Here is a 16916-nt window from a genome sequence, read left to right as displayed (position 1 = left end):
GCCCTGAGATAAAGTCTCATTCATTCATTCATTCAACAGTAATATTGAGCACATCCTCTGGCAGGCACTGCCCTAGGCTTTGGGGATACAGCAAGACTGATTCTAGCTCACGATGACAAATTAATAATAAATAATACAACAAAAAATAATAAACAAGTTGCCAAATAAATATATTTTCTAGAAGGAGAGATACCATGAAAAAGAGTGGAGGATGCAAGAGGGGTGGCAGGGGCCTGGTTTAGAGATGGTGATTAAGGAAGGCTTCTCTGAAAAGGGGACATTTGGGTGGAGACCTGAGTGATGCAAAGCACAAAGCCACGTCACAGTGTGTCCTGGGCAGTGGCAGCAATGAATAGAAAGGTTCTGAGGGAGGACAAGCTTGGTGGGTTTCAGGAACATCAAGGGAGCAGTGTGGGGAGAGTGGAGTAGATGAGGGGGCAATGATAGGAAACAGAATTGGAGGCATGGGACCTGATTCTAAGGATATTGGGAAGCAACAGGAGGACTGGGATTTGCTGGAGTCAGTGCTTGGCTTTCTAGGGTCACTGTTTTGAAAAGTAATATTAATTTATATTTATGACTTGAGGCACAAGTTAGTTAGCTAATGTTATGGTGGGTGGGGTTGGAGGTGGGGAATAAATAAACATCTTTGAATCTGTGTAGGCTGTTACTGCAGGAAGGTCCAAGAAAGCCTGGGTGATGGGTTAGGACACTGCAGGCAGGTCCAGGAGAGAAAGGGCACGTATTTTTAAATTTATTCTTTAGTAGTATTTGAATTTTTATCATATGTGTGTTTTTTTTTTTTTTTTTTGCGGTATACGGGCCTCTCACTGTTGTGGCCTCTCCAGTTGCGGAGCACAGGCTCCGGACGCGCAGGCTCAGCAGCCATGGCTTATGGGCCTAGCCGCTCCGTGGCATGTGGGATCTTCCCGGACAGGGGCACGAACCCGTGTCCCCTGCATCGGCAGGCAGACCCTCAACCACTGTGCCAGCAGGGAAGCCCCCCATATGTGTGTATTTTTAAGCAGCCTGTTTATTAGCATACCATACGTGTATGTAAGATTTGATCTTTACAGAAGTAGTGTAGCTGTTGTGTTGACGAAAACACAAAGGGACTTTAAACCAATTCCTCCTTGGAGATAATTTGATAAACATTGAGAGGCTGCTTGGCATTTGGATTTCTATGAAATCCAAGCATTGATACTTAAGCGCTTTCAACAAGTGAATTGTCCTTCTGTTTTCATAGATAACACCTCATTTTTCTATTTCAAATTACATCTTTTACTCCTTTCCCCAGGCAACAGAAACAGACACCAAAATCAGAGTGTGCACCCGGGCCTACCATCTCCTTTTGAAAAAACTGGCCTTCAATCCAAATGACATCATCTTTGACCCTAATATCCTCACTATTGGTACTGGGATGGAAGAACACAACTTGTATGCTGTTAATTTTATCAATGCAACAAAAGTCATTAAAGTGAGTATGAGTATTTTTCTCCTTTCTACCCAAGACATTGCTTAGATTTATCACATGGCTCCAGTGAATAGTTTGAGCTAACATATATTTATTGGCAAGGAATATTGACATTCTTATTCTTAGGTAGTAAATTGGTTTTCTGAAATTTAGGGGCTTTTATTGTTTTTCTTTTATATGTTATTTTATACTGTGAAGTAAAACACACATACTGGGAAATATAGAAAAAATAATAGAGTATGATAAATAATTAATTATGAAGCATATAATAGCTTTCACTTTGACTTGCGTCCTGAAATGGAGCATGGGTAGTGCCCCCATGGCTCTCCCTTTCTCATTACACCCTCATTCTGAATTTTATGCGTGTTTCAACAGGCTGAGTTTTATGATTCTACTTTGTTGCTTTTCTTTAAAATTTTATCACTTCTGTATACACAGTCAATCTGAATTATCCATGGATTTTGTATCTGCAAATTCACCTACTCACTAAAATTTATTTGTGACCCCCAAATCAATGCTGACGGCGCTTCTGCATCATTCACAGGCATGTGCATGTGCAGAGTGGTGAGAGAGCTAAGTGCCTGACCTACGTGTTCAGATGAGTCAACAGGGTTGAACCTCTTGGTTCAGCCCTCATTCCGTAAACAAGTGCCCTTTTCATGGTCTGTTTAGTGCCATGTTTTTCACATTTTTGAGCTTTTTCTTGGTGATTGATTTCTGTATTTAAATGGCTCCCACGCATTGTGCTGAAGTGTTATTTAGTGTTCCTATGTGCAAGAAGGCTGTTATGTGCCTTATGGAGAAAATATGTGTGTTAGATGAATTTTGTTGAGACACGAGTTGTGGTGCTGTTGGCTGTGAGCTCAGTGGTAGGCAATCAACAATATATACTAAACAAGATGTCTTTAAATGGAAACACATATAAAGGGTTATATGTTGATCAGTGATGATAATTTTGGGACCAGAGGTTCACGAACCTAACCCTGCATTTCCCATTGGAGCAGTGGTTTTTTTCCCCAATTTGCAGTGTTCGCAGTGACTTCATAGAACATAACTATCACAAATAATGAGAATTAACTGTATAAACAGTATAGTTTTGCCTGTTTTTGAGCTTTAAGATTCTAATGCCTTTTTTCCTCACCCAGTCTCATTTTAACGATTCACCTGTGTTGTTGTAGCTGTACCTTGTCATTTTAATTAATGTATAATATTCCATCATATACCTGTTTCATAATTAACTGTTCTGCTGTTGATAGACATTTGGTTTTCTTTTTTTTTTTTAATGTTTTATTTTTGGCTGCGTTGGGTCTTCGTTGCTGCCTGCGGGTTTTTCTCTAGTTGCGGAGAGCAGGGGCTACTCTTCCTTGCAAGTGTGCGGGCTTCTCATTGTGGTGGCTTCTCTTGTTGCAGAGCATGGGCTTTAGGCACGCAGGCTTCAGTAGTTGCAGCGCATGGGCTCACAGTTGTGGCTCACAGGATCTAGAGTGCAGGCTCAGTAGTTGTGGCGCACGGGCTTAGTTGCTCCGTGGCACGTGGGATCTTCCTGGACCAGGGCTCGAACCCATAACCCCTGCATTGGCATGTGGGTTCTTAACCACTTACCCATCAGGGAAGTCCCTAGATGTTTGGTTTGTTTCCAATTTGGGTATGTTATGAGCAAGGCTGCTGTGAGCGTTCTTGTATATATCTCTTGCATGAGCTTCCCTATAAAATATACCCAGAAGTGGAAGGGTTGGGTCACAGTAGCAGACAGTGACCAGCTCTCTCCCAAAATGCTTGAGCAAGTTTGTAAGAGTTCCTGTTGTTCCACACACATACTAATGCTTGATATGTCATAAGGTGTGGTGGGAACCTCAATTTCCTTTTGCCCTTTTAAACTTAGTCAAGTTTATAGTGAACCTGGGAGTTGTTCATTTAGGCAGTGGAAGCCTTCTAGTAGCTTGTGCCTTCTGTGAATGACCAACTACTCTGTTTGTTCTCTCTGTCTGTCTGTCTCTCTGTTATCTGTCTCTGTTTCTTCCTTTTTCTGTTATTTATCCAGCAAAGTTTTTTTCTTTTTAGCTGTGCAGTGCGGCATGCAGGATCTTAGTTCCCCAACCAGGGATCGAACCCATGCCCCCTGCAGTGGAAGCGCAGAGTCTTAACCACTGGACTGCCAGGGAAGTCCCTCTCCAGCAAATATTTTATGACATACTCACCATGTATTGTGGCCCTATCATGGTCCCTGTAGAAGTATACAGAGATAAAGCAGAATTTTTTATTTTCCCTTAGGGAGATTAGAGTCTAGTAGGAAAAACTATGAAGCACCGCCTTTGTGATGTCCTGATATGCTAGGTGTGGTCTACATCTAGCTAAAAGAAGCTCTGAATTACTTTGAACTCTATATGTTTGGTTTTTTTTTTAACTTTCCACTGTTATAAATAAAGCTTAAGGGATGTGATGGCTGCTTTTGGCAAAGTAGGGAAATCTTTTCATATTTAAAAATTTTTTCCAGGAAACGTTACCTGGAGCCAAAGTAAGTGGAGGTCTTTCCAACTTGTCCTTTTCATTCCGAGGAATGGAAGCCATTCGAGAAGCAATGCATGGGGTTTTCCTTTACCATGCAATCAAGGTATAGTGGAACACCTGTTTACCTTTTGACACCAACTTGTACTTAGGGCAGGGGTTTACAGACTTCAGTCCACAAACTAACTCTGCTCTGCTTTATTCACAGAGTTCTGTGAATACAGTTTTATTAGAACAAAGTCACACACTCTCACTCGTATCCTGTCTATGGATGCTTTTTTGCTACAGCAGCAGAGCTGAGTGGTTGCGACAGAAGCTATGGCCTACAGTATTTTCTATCTGGTTCTTCACAGAAAGAGTCGCTGACTCCGATTTAGAGTATCCCTAGAAATCCTCATTTTTCTTTTTATTGCCCTTAGTTTGGTATGGACATGGGGATAGTGAATGCTGGAAACCTTCCTGTGTATGATGACATCCACAAGGAACTTCTACAGCTCTGTGAGGACCTCATCTGGAACAGAGACCCTGAGGCCACCGAGAAGCTCTTGCACTATGCCCAGGTAGGGAGAGGTGTTCCGATGGATGGCTTTTCCTATCTTTGAATCTTTCATTCACTTAGTGTTATTAGACCTTCATTGTAGAATAGAAGCAAGGATCCAGCCATGTCTTTGAATCATTGAAGGTTTCTACAGAGAGTTCTAGAGAAGGTGTTTTCATTAGGGCAAGGAAGGAGAAGCAGGCCTTACCTATCTGCTTCAGTATTCTTAATTTATATTTCTTTTAAGTTTATTTTAAAATGTAAAATTAATTTTTCTCATACCAAAGTAATACATATTAACTCTAGAAAATGTACAAAATACTGGTAAGCAAAAGAAGAAAATAAAAATTACTCATAATCCTACTACCCATTTTTAACCACTGTTGAGATTTTGTTACAACCTTCTAGTCATGGTTTTGGTTTTTTTCAATACGAATATGTGCTAATAGGTGTGTCCACACACACACACACACACGTACACGTACACTCACACACATTTTTTATAAAAATGTTAACTATATTCTCAGTGCTTTTTTGATAACCTGTTTGTTTAGCAGTATAGTGGGAACATCTTTCCATTTTATTGGGTATTTTTCTACCTCATAATGTAAATTGGCTACTTTGGACATTTCCTTGTTTGGCTGTGTGATTACCTGGTTCCCATTGTTATAGCTTTATATTTGTATTTATACCTGTTTATATTAGGATCTAGTCCAATTGTGGCACAGTTCTACAGTTCAGGGCTTGAGGTCTGTACACATTTGATCTATAGACATGAGAATAATTTTAGTTAATCCAAAAATCAGTTCCTTGTTTCCGTTTATTATGTGTTTGGCAGTGCTAGGTGTATTAAGTATCTATTATGGGTGCTGCTTCCTAGAACTCAGTTTAAGGAAAGATGAGATCTTTACCTCAAGAAAACTTACTTTTTAATTTTAAGTTTATTTTAAAATGTAAAATTAATTTTTCTCATACCAAAGTAATACATATTAACTCTAGAAAATGTACAAAATACTGGTAAGCAAAAGAAGAAAATAAAAATTACTCATAATCCTACTACCCATTTTTAACCACTGTTGAGATTTTGTTACAACCTTCTAGTCATGGTTTTGGTTTTTTTCAATACGAATATGTGCTAATAGGTGTGTCCACACACACACACACACACACACGTACACGCACACTCACACACATTTTTTATAAAAATGTTAACTATATTCTCAGTGCTTTTTTGATAACCTGTTTGTTTAGCAGTATAGTGGGAACATCTTTCCATTTTATTGGGTATTTTTCTACCTCATAATGTAAATTGGCTACTTTGGACATTTCCTTGTTTGGCTGTGTGATTACCTGGTTCCCATTGTTATAGCTTTATATTTGTATTTATACCTGTTTATATTAGGATCTAGTCCAATTGTGGCACAGTTCTACAGTTCAGGGCTTGAGGTCTGTACACATTTGATCTATAGACATGAGAATAATTTTAGTTAATCCAAAAATCAGTTCCTTGTTTCCGTTTATTATGTGTTTGGCAGTGCTAGGTGTATTAAGTATCTATTATGGGTGCTGCTTCCTAGAACTCAGTTTAAGGAAAGATGAGATCTTTACCTCAAGAAAACTTACTTTTTAATTTATTTCAGAAAGTGATAGCAAGGGAAGACATTTTTCTCACAAAGCCCGTTGGGAAAGTGGTAGCATGCTTTTGTGTGTGTTGCCACCTGTGTTAATGTTTTCCATGTTAAAATCTGAATTCATCTCTGGCAGAACTGCTAACTTTTCCTCTTCCTTTGAAGAGTACTGAAATGTTCTGGAAGAAGGATAGGACAATTTAGGATTAACTGCATCCTTGATTTATCAGCCTCACGGGAGACAAGATTTAGATTTATGAAACCGCTCATGTTAGCCTTAGGTTCATTCAGCAAAGCTGAGTGGAGTTCAGACTCAGTGCCAGTGAGCACATGACCCTCCTCTCAGTTCCTTGGGACATTTCTGATTTCTCATGTGGACCCAGGACAGAATGTCTTGACGGTTGCAAATATAATCAAGTTCTGCTTCACAGCTCATTACATAAGAAACAGTGCCTAGCTTTCCTTCACTATTTCCATGATTGTTTCTACTCAGGTAGACAAAGTGCTTAGCCCAAGACGTGAGTGTGAAACACTATTCAGTTTTTGTCTTAGTCTGCCTTCAACTTAGTGGGGGATCCTTCATGAATCACTGACTAAAACAGGGTTCTGCTGAAGGCCAGAAGGGCATCATAGCTTCTATATCAGGAAGTTATACTAGAGCGTTCTTAATTAACCCATAAAGTGATGTGCTATTTCATCTTCTCCACTGTTCAGATAAGACAGCTCTCGCTTAGGAAAGGTAGGGCTCCATAAGCCTATTCTTATATACGGTTTTGCTGGTTTTGTATTTTACATCAGTCATTCTTTTCAGTCTTTGTTCACTTTCAGTATTTGCTTACAAGTTTTTGTTTCTGTATATCTTGCTGAGCTGCCGAGGGGTTTTGCCCCTGGGGCACAGCTGAAGGTTAACGGGGAAATCTTCATCACAATCGCAAGGGTTCAGGCTTCCCTGGTGGTGCAGTGGTTAAGAATCCACCTGCCAAGGCAGGGGACACGGGTTCGAGCCCTGGTCGGGGAAGATCCCACACGCCGGGGAGCACCTAAGCCTGTGCGCCACAACTACTGAGTCCGCGTGCCGCAACTACTGGAGCCCGCATGCCGCAACTACTGAAGCCCACGCACCTAGATCCCATGCTCCGCAACAAGAGAAGCCACTGCAATGAGAAGCCCATGCACCGCAATGAAGAGAGCCCCCGCTTGCCACAACTAGAGAAAGCCCGCGCGCAGCAACAAAGACCCAATGCAGCCAAAAATAAATTAAGAAAAAAAAAATTGCAAGGGTTCAACAATCCATCTTATAAACAAGTGCCTCCCTCTTCATGTAAGCATGAGGACTTATCACAAGCCATTGACCCCTCTGTCAAGTAGGCTGTCTACATTCAAGGTGACTTCTGTTACCAGTAAGGAATTAATAACCAAAACAGGTATGCTTTCATCACTGCCAGGAGTGGTCAGCTCTGTAGCCATTCCTCAGGATACACCGAGTGCAAAGGGAGCGTGAAAAGCAGGAATATTATGAGACAAATAAGGGTTGAGGAATTATTTTCTATATAAGAGAATGATTATTTCTTTTTGTTATGAAATGATGAACTCTGCACCCAAGTTTCATCTGATAGATTATTCAATATTATTATTTAAAAGGGTGGAAAGAGTCCTGTCTCCGATCTTCCTAAGCTCTGTAATGGACTTTATTGAAAAATAATTCCCCTGATTTGGTGCAGGCTGACCTGTGGCGAGTAAGTTCCAGGTGTCATGAGACCATGCAATTCCCATGGAGTTTGTTTATTAGGCAGTACTCTTTGGGCATGAACGGGGAGGATCTCTGCTCTGGGTGGGATGGCCTCAGATTTTGAGAATACACAGGTCCCCAACTTACGATGGTGCGAAAGCAGTAAGCACTCAGTAGAAACTGTACTTTGAATTTTTGAATTTTGGTCTTTTCCCAGGCGAGCGATATTCAGTACCATCCTCTCTCCTGATGCTGGGCAGCGGCGACGAATCACAGCTCCCCGTCAGCCCGCCATCACGAGGGGAACAACCACTACACTTAAACCACTCTGGACCCACACAGCCGTTCTGTTTTTCACTTCTAGGACAGTATTTTTTTTTAGATTCCACATATAAGTGAGATCATACAGTATTTGTCTTTCTCTGTCTGACTTACTTCACTTAGCATGATGCCCTCAAGGTCCATCCATGCTGTTTCAAATGGCGGGATTTCCTCTTTTTTATGTCCGAATAATATTCCATTGTATATATATATACACCACACTTTCTATAGCCATTCATTCACTGATGAACACTTAGGTTGTTTTCACATCTTGGCTATTGTAAATAATGCTGAGATATATATATATATATATATGTATATATATTTTTTTTTAATTGCCATCTTCTTTAAGGTTTTTCAGCATGCGAGAGAGACATTGGTCTCTTGACATGTGACAAAGCCCTGCGTCATTCAGTTACCCCAAACCTCAACCCTGGAGCTCCCCCCAGGCCCTTCCTTCTTTCCTACCACACTGTCCATTACTTGATGCCTTTATGTTTGTGCTTTCCTCCTCTTCCTGTTCCTACCACTGTAATTCAGGCCTTCAGCATGGACCGTTAAAATATTCTCCCCCTTCTAGGGTTCTCTTAAAGATACTATTTTGATGGGAATTCCCTGGCGGTCAAGTTGTTAGGACTCGGTGCTTTCACTGCCAAGGGCCTGGGTTCAATCCCTGGGTGGGGAACTAGGATCCCACAAACCATGTGGCCAAAAGAAAAAAAATTACTACTTTGAATGTTACTCTGCAGCTTCAGAACTTTGTATTGTGTCATTCCCCCACCTCCACCCCTACCACCACTGCCTGGAAGGTTAAGTCCAAACTCCAGAGCATGGATTTCTGGCACTCTGTGACTTGGCCTCTACTACCCTGCCCAAACATTGCTCTGGAAAATCCGTTCTTGTTCAGGATTAAATCATTCAGCTAATATTTACTCATTTTTGTTTTGTGCTTTCTGTACTTAGAGGATCTAAGTAGTAAGAGAGACATACCTCTACAGAGCCTGCAGCTTAGTGAGACATGCAAAAGTGTGTAGAGGCAGTTGTCATTGAGTGTGGTGGGTAGGTGCTGTGACAGGGCATGTATAGGATGCTCTAGACTGCTTAGGAAGGGCACTGAACCCAAAGGTAGAGGTGGTCAGGGAAGGCCTCCCAGAAATGCTGGGTCAGGTGAGACCTGAAAGCTCAATAGGAGTTAGGCAGGCTAATGTTTGGGGTTGGATTGTACTGGTATTCCCTGCCAGAGGAGGAGGATTTGCATCCAGCTGGGGCCTGGCATCTGGTAGGTGCTGAATAAATGTCAGGTGAACGGAAGTGAAGTCCCGGGGGTGAAAGAGCTGATGGAAAGTGTAAGGAATTGAAACGTTCAAGACGGCTGAGCTCCTCAGGAGTGGCAGAAGATGAAGCTGGGAGGTAGTCGGGTCAGGGCATTGTATGGCGTGGAGAGGAGTCGGTACCGTATCTGGAGAGAAATAGGGAACTTACAGTGAATTTTTTCCCATGGGCACAGTTTGATCAGGTTTGCATTTTGGAAAGGCCCCTCTGGCTACAGGGTGGAAGATGCATTGGAGACCAGGGTGATCCTGGGCTGTGGAGACCAGTTAGCTGCTTGCACTAGGAAAGTGGAAGCAGGAGAGAGAGAAAAATTGAGACGATGTAATCGTTAGGACTAGGCGATTGAATGAATGTGAGGAATGGATGGAGAGTCAAGAGTGATACTGAGGTTTATGGTTTGGGCAACTAGTGCCATCAGTCGAGATGGAAGAAACAGATAATGCCATTCACCTTCCATACCATGATCATTGTGCTTTTGTCCCTTTGCTGAATCTGTCAGCTTCTTCGAAGTCTCTCTTCACCTCTCCAGTTTGCGATTATGCAAAATTCCTAGCCTCGTCTGTGTCATCTCCTCATTTAGCCCTTGGCACGTGCTTTCTCTTTAGCTTACCTTTCTTTGTGTATTTCCACCTCCCTTATGATACGGCAAAGTCCCCGAGAGCACAGTCTTGCACCTCGCAGTGTGCCCACCTCCGGGATGATTTCTGACTTAGCTTCATTACAGCCTCTCTGTACATATCTGTGGGTAGTGATGGTCCTTGTTGAGAACTTTAAAAGCTCATCAGATATGAGGTTTAGCTAGCTTCTCTTACTGTCCTGGAAATCTTTGGTCCTAAGATGCTATCTTTTAGGAAAAAAGGAAAGAAAAAAAATGGAGCCTCACTCTGTCTCTCTACTAAGCATTCAAATCGTAGTGGTGATCATTTTGTGATTATAGAAATATTGAAGCACTATGCTGTGCACCAGGAGCTAACATAGTGTTGTAGGTCGATTATGCTTTAAAAACAAATAAACTCGTAGAAAAAGAGATCAGATTTGTGAATACTAGAAGCAGGGATGGTGGGAGGGAAAATAGGGTGAAAGCAGTCAAAAGGTACAGACTTCCTTGTAAGATAAGTAAGTACTAGGGGTGTAATGTACAACATGATAAATATAATTGATGCTTCTGTATATTATATATGAAAGTTGTTAAGAGAATAACTCCTGAGAGTTCTCATCACAAGAAAAATGTCTTTTTCTTTTATTTTGTATCTATATGAGATGATGGATGTTCACTAAACTTATTGTGGTAAACATTTCATGATGTATGTAAGTCAACTCATTATGCTGTATACCTTAAACTTACACAGTGCTGTATGTCAATTCTATTTTAATAAAACTGGAAGGAAAAAAATTTTTTAAAAATAAAAGTTCAAATCCTAAAAGACTTCTCTCTTTCCGTCTCTCCTTACCTCAAACATTTACCAAGATCTTAATTCATGCTGGGTACTCTACTAGGGCCTTGAAATGTAAAAGAAGAATAAGGCATAGTTTGTTTCTGCCCATTAGCTGAGTAAGTGACCTGTTGTATTATCTCTCTGTCCAAATTTCAATCCAGACTCAGGGCAAGGGAGGGAAGAAAGTCATCCAGACTGATGAGTGGAGGAATGGCCCCATCGAAGAACGCCTTGCATATGCTCTTGTGAAGGTGAGTGTGGGCTGGAGGCTGGGGCTCGTCCTGAGGGCTGATGATGTGGCTGGAGGGGAGGTGCTGACAGCAGCTGACAAAGGAGGTTCCCTGGACCACCCTGGTGATTTTGCCCTCCACACCCCCCGCCTCCGGCATTTTTGGTAGTATCTAGACATACTTTTGGTTGTCCCACCTGGGGGTGGAAGCTTTTACTGGCATCCAGTGGCCAGGGGTGCTGCTGAACTGACCATCCTACATGCACAGGATAGACCTGCACCACAGAGAATTATTCAGTCCAAACTGTCAGTTATGCCGAGGTTGAGAAATGCTGTCCAAAACCAAGTTGCTGTCATATGGTCAACAATCGAATCCTGGCTCTTCTGCTATAATTGGAATTTTAGGCCAAATAAATAATCTCTTGGCTTCAATTTCCTCATTTGTGAGTCTGGAAAATTTCAGAGTTTTTTTTTTTTTTTTAAATTAATTAATTTATTTTGGCTGTGTTGGGTCTTTTGTTGCTGCACATGGGTTTTCTCTAGTTGTGGTGAGCGGGGCCTACTCTTGGTTCGGTGTGCGGGCTTCTCATTGCAGTGGCTTCTCATTGCGGAGCACGGGCTCTAGGCACGCAAGCTTCAGTAGTTGTGGCTCACAGGCTTAGTTGCTCTGCGGCATGTGGGATCTTCCCAGACCAGGGCTCGAACCCGTGTCCCCTGCATTGGCAGGTGGATTCTTAACCACTGTGCCACCAGGGAAGCCCCAGAGTTCTTTTTTTGCCTCTAGAATTTAATTTTTAATTTCTTGGACTTTTGAGATTCACCTACTTCAGGTTGTGGAACTAGTCAGCCACCTCTAAGGATCCTTGAACTGGGGATGCTGGAGGATTAGGGCCTGACCAGTGAAGGCAGGACAGGTCAGTAGAAGCTTCATGGACTGAACTTCATCTAAGTGTCCTGCCCATTGTTATTCCTCCCCCCACCCAGCCCTGTAACATTACAGTGAGAAAACATACTGTTTTCACAGGAGATATTTGTTAATATATAACCTGTTAAACCACTAGGAAAAAAAAAGTGTATTTTATTATGAATTTGAACTTATTAGTACTCCTTCTGTCACTAATTTTTCACTTTTACTCAATATTTACTTTATATCGATAAAGCCAGCTAAGCACTTTACACGGGTTATCTCATTTAATCCTCAGAATAACCACATGAGGTTGGTACAGTGTGATATATTAATTGAGGAAATTGAGGTTTAATGAATTGTCTAAATTAATGATAGGAGCCAGGGTTTGAACAGTCTGATTCCAAAACTCATAATCTTAAGTATTTCCATGATTTATTCTTTGTTGGCTATTTGAACTTAAGCCAATTTTTTCTGTGATATTTTTCCTATTTTTTTTTTTTTTGTGTGTAGGGCATTGAAAAGTACATTATTGAGGATACTGAGGAAGCCAGATTAAACCAGGAGAAATATCCCCGACCTCTGAATATCATTGAAGGGCCACTGATGAATGGCATGAAAATTGTTGGTGATCTTTTTGGAGCTGGAAAAATGTTTCTACCTCAGGTTGGCAAATGATGGGGGGAAATTTTCACAATTGAAAGAAAAAGCCTTTATCTTTTAAGTTTGGGTAAGTTTGGGTATATTTCTCAGGTTTTAATTTTGACAAGAGCTCAGGGGCATTGAGATGTGATTCTGGTCATTCTTTCTCTAAATTCATTTTTAGGAGTAGTCTGGAAAAGTCCATCTAGGCTGGTGTGGAGGTTAGAGGTCATCTGGATATTCCCAGCATTCTAGTCTTCATGTTCTGGGCTTCTGTATCACTTCTTACCCTAACACATGTCTCTCCTCCACCCCCAAATTGAAATAAAACCCAAGTTATACAGAGTGCATTAAGTCAGATAGAGAAAAACAAATACCGTATATTAACGCATATATGTGGAACCTAGAAAAATGGCACAGATGAACCGGTTTGCAAGGCAGAAATAGAGACACAGATGTAGAGAATAAACGTATGGACACCAAGGGGGGAAGTGGCGGGGGGGTGGTGGTGATGGGATGAATTGGGAGATTGGGATTGACATGTATACACTAATATGTATAAAATGGATAACTAATGAGAACGTGCTGTATAAAAATAAATTAAATTAAAAAAAATAAAACCCAAGATTAATGTAAAATTATCATATTAAGATTTGATTTGACCAGCCAGTGCTCATCCTTAAGGATGAATATTTTGAAAAGGTCATTACCATTTTAAATAGTGATATACATTAAATGATATATTTCAAGTAAAACCAGTACTCTTACTCTTATTTTGACTTACAGCAGCTACTGACCACATCAGTTAATAAATCATGTTGAGCCTTCTGGTCTGTGAGGCATACAAAAAATAAGTCCCTGTTCTTTTTTTTTTTCTTATTTAACTTTTTTTTTTAATTATAGTTGATTTTTTAAAAACTCTTTCTACATTTAATTATTCATTGCCCATTTCCCCCATTTCCTTCATAGCATTCATCTTTTCGTATAGCTTTATTGTTTTATAATTAATATACAATAAACTGCACGTATTTAAAGGATGCAGTTTGATAAGCTGTAACATGTCTGCACCTGTGAAACCATAATCACACTCAAAATAAGGGGCGTTCAGTTGTCCTGTCTTAGTCTCCCCCCGTCTGGGGCAGTTCCTCAGTCTTTATTTTTCATCATGTTGACTTATTATTTTAACTTTTTATTTTTGAGTTAACTTTAGACTTACAGACAAGTTGCAGATGTAGTTTAAAGTGTCCATGTCTCCCTCACTCAACTTCTTCCCGTAATGTTAACATTTTCACTTGATCATAGTACAGTTATCAGAACCAGGAAGTTAGCATTGGTATAATACTGTTAACGAAAGACCTTATTCAGATTTCACCAGTGTTTTCGCTGCTGTTCTCTTTGTGTTCCACAACCCCACATTGCTTTTATCCTGCCTTTTCTAACAGTTCATGAGTCTTTCCTTGTGACCTTGACTTTTGAAGAGTATAGTACAGTTTGATAACGGTAGCCTGTCCCTCAGTTTGAATTTGTCTGATGTTTTCTCATTTTTGGCAAGAATAACACAGTATAATGCTGTGCCCTTCTCAGTGGATCATATCAGGAGGCCCATCATGTTGCTGTGTCTCATTACTGGTGAGGTTAACTTTGATCATTTGGTTAATGGTGCCTGCTATGTTTCTCCACTGTAAATTTACTTGTGGGGAGAAACTTTGAGACTATGCAAATATCCTGTTTCTCATCCTACTTCTACTCATGAATTTTAGCATACGCTGATGAATTTTATAAAAGGCCCTGTTCTTTTTTGTCTGTTTAATAAATTTGACATGTTATGTTAAGTGCACAGTGATACATTTACAGATTGTAATATGATTGCCATTGAAGCAATTTTTATCACACTGTATCATTATTGTACAATATTATTGTCTATATTCATTATACTGTGTGTTAGATCTCTATGGCTTATTTACTTGTTACAAGTTTGTACCCTTAAATACCATCAGTCTTATCTTCCCATCCCCTATCCTTTGGTAACCACCATTTTACTCTCTGTTTTATTTTGTTTTTTCTTTCCTGTTTGCCTTTTTCAAGTTCCGCATGTAAGTGATATCATACAGTACTTATCTATCTCTATCTGATTCATCTTGCTTAGTGTAATGTACTCAAGGTCCATCTGTGTTTTTTGCACATGGCAGGATATTCTCTTTTATCATGGCTGAATAATATTCCACTGTATATATATGTACCACATCTTTTTTATCCATTCATCTGTTGATGGGCGTTTGGGTTGTTTCCATATCTTGGCTACTATAAATAATGCTGTGATAAACATGGATGTGCAAATATCTTATCAAAATCCTGTTTTCATATCCTTTGGGTTTATACCCAGAAGTGGAATTGCTGGATTGTGTGGTAGACCTATTTTTAATTTTTTAAAGAACCTCCATATCGTTTTCCATATAGTTGGACTAATTTACATTCCCACCAGCAGTGCATAAGAGTTCTCTCTTCACCACATCCTCACCAGGACCTGTTGTTTCTTGATGATGGCCATTCTAACAGGTGTGAGGTGATAGCTCAGTGTGGTTTTGATTAGCATTTCCCTGATGATTAGTGGTGTTGAGCATCTTTTCATATGCCTACTGGCCATTTTGATATCCTCTTTGGAAAAATGTCTTTTTAGTTCTTCTGCCCACTTTTTAATCGGAATATTTGGTTTTTTGTTATGAAGTTGTGTTAGTTCTTTCTATATTTTGGAAATTAATCGCTTATCCAATATATGTTTGCAAAATTCTTCTCCAATTCTGTAAGCTTTAAAAGGTCCTTTTTTGCGTAAGCCTTAATTGTAACAGTGGGGATTGAGAAGAAAAGGCTGACAAGGGGCTCTTGGAGGAGAAGCTTGACACCTGAAGGATGTATAGAACTTGGAGATGTGATGGAGGGCCTTCTAGGCAGAGAAAAAATAACGTGCAGAAGTTCAGAGGACAGAAACTGCAACATTTGGCTTCTAGCCTTGTTTTCCTTCTGCTCTACCTCATTCATTGACTTTCCTCACGGGGGTCTCCTTCCTTACCCCACCCACTGTCATAAGTGGACTCCAGGGTGGCTGACCTGAGGACAAAGCATGCATAATAATTTGTGCTAAAATTTCACAAGTGGCCGGTAGCAATCATCCAGGTGTTCTGGTAAAGATGCCTGACTCTGTGTATTTACCCCAGGTTATAAAGTCAGCTCGGGTCATGAAGAAAGCCGTGGGTCACCTTATTCCCTTCATGGAAAAAGAGAGAGAAGAAACCAAAGTGCTTCCTGGCACGATAGAAGACAAGGTGAGTCATTTTGTCCGAGCCTGTGGGCCCTGTGGGGATCGGCTCTGCACACTCTTACTGGGGTGTGGGTAGGGACCTAAGCCATCAGGCTTGGCTGTGTTTGTCATTGAAGATGAAAGGGAGGAATGATCCAGCTCTTTTACCAGATATCAGAATACCCTGGGATTTTTCCCATAAATGTGGCTTCATGAAATTTTTAATAGGAACATAATTTTTTCAAACAAAGCCCATGATTTCAAGACAAAAGCAGTTTGTTCATTCATCTACTATTTACAAAGCTCCTATTACGTGCCAGGTACTATGCTCGACACTGTAGCTAAAAAAGATTGGTCCCTACCCTTGAGGTGCTGTTTAGTTTTGGATAACCTCTTAACCTCTTAACTGAATATTTCCTGTGTGCTGGTCATGTTCTTGTCACCACTTCTGGATTCAGATCCATTCTTGTTGGCTGTACCACCACAGTGAATCATTAAGCTTTTGACCTTGTTTAGCCCCCTGTGAAGCTCAGGCAGCTTTGGCCCCTAGGATTCTGAATTCTAAAATTGATCTGAGTTTGTGAATGGCTCTTGCATAGTGTTTATAAAAATCCCATTTGCTTTGCATGCCTTTTTCTTTTCTTTTTCTCTTTTCTCCCTCCCTCCCTCCCTCCCTCCCTATGCTTTTTCCCTCAGCTTTACTGAGATATAATTGACATATAACACTGTGTAAGTTTAAGTTGCATAACATGATTTGATACACATATATATTGTGAAATGATTACCACAGTAGGGCTACTTCATACTTCTGTCACCTCGCATAATTACCATTTTTTTTGTGATGAGAACATTTACTGCCTTAGCAACTTTCAAGTATATAATA

The 16916-nt window shown here is 40.5% G+C and overlaps 1 protein-coding gene across 5 annotated transcripts in view; it reads left to right on the top strand.

Annotated features, from left to right (window-relative positions):
- The window catches only part of MTR (5-methyltetrahydrofolate-homocysteine methyltransferase), a 111375-nt gene that overhangs the window by 56205 nt on the left and 38254 nt on the right, over window positions 1-16916 (top strand). For all 5 annotated transcript variants that reach the window (XM_024761480.1, XM_024761479.1, XM_024761478.1 and 2 more), the window contains 6 exons: window positions 1298-1477; window positions 3969-4085; window positions 4399-4539; window positions 11125-11214; window positions 12610-12762; window positions 15951-16058. In XM_024761480.1, coding sequence (XP_024617248.1) covers window positions 1298-1477; window positions 3969-4085; window positions 4399-4539; window positions 11125-11214; window positions 12610-12762; window positions 15951-16058 — 789 coding nt within the window. The remainder of the gene's footprint in view (window positions 1-1297; window positions 1478-3968; window positions 4086-4398; window positions 4540-11124; window positions 11215-12609; window positions 12763-15950; window positions 16059-16916) is intronic.

This window comes from Neophocaena asiaeorientalis, unplaced genomic scaffold (assembly GCF_003031525.2).
Source record: "Neophocaena asiaeorientalis asiaeorientalis breed wild unplaced genomic scaffold, Neophocaena_asiaeorientalis_V1.1 scaffold166, whole genome shotgun sequence".
Taxonomy (NCBI): Eukaryota; Metazoa; Chordata; class Mammalia; order Artiodactyla; family Phocoenidae; genus Neophocaena; species Neophocaena asiaeorientalis.
The sequence above is the reverse complement of the archived record's forward strand: the minus strand, read 5'-3'. Positions and strand labels throughout refer to the sequence as shown.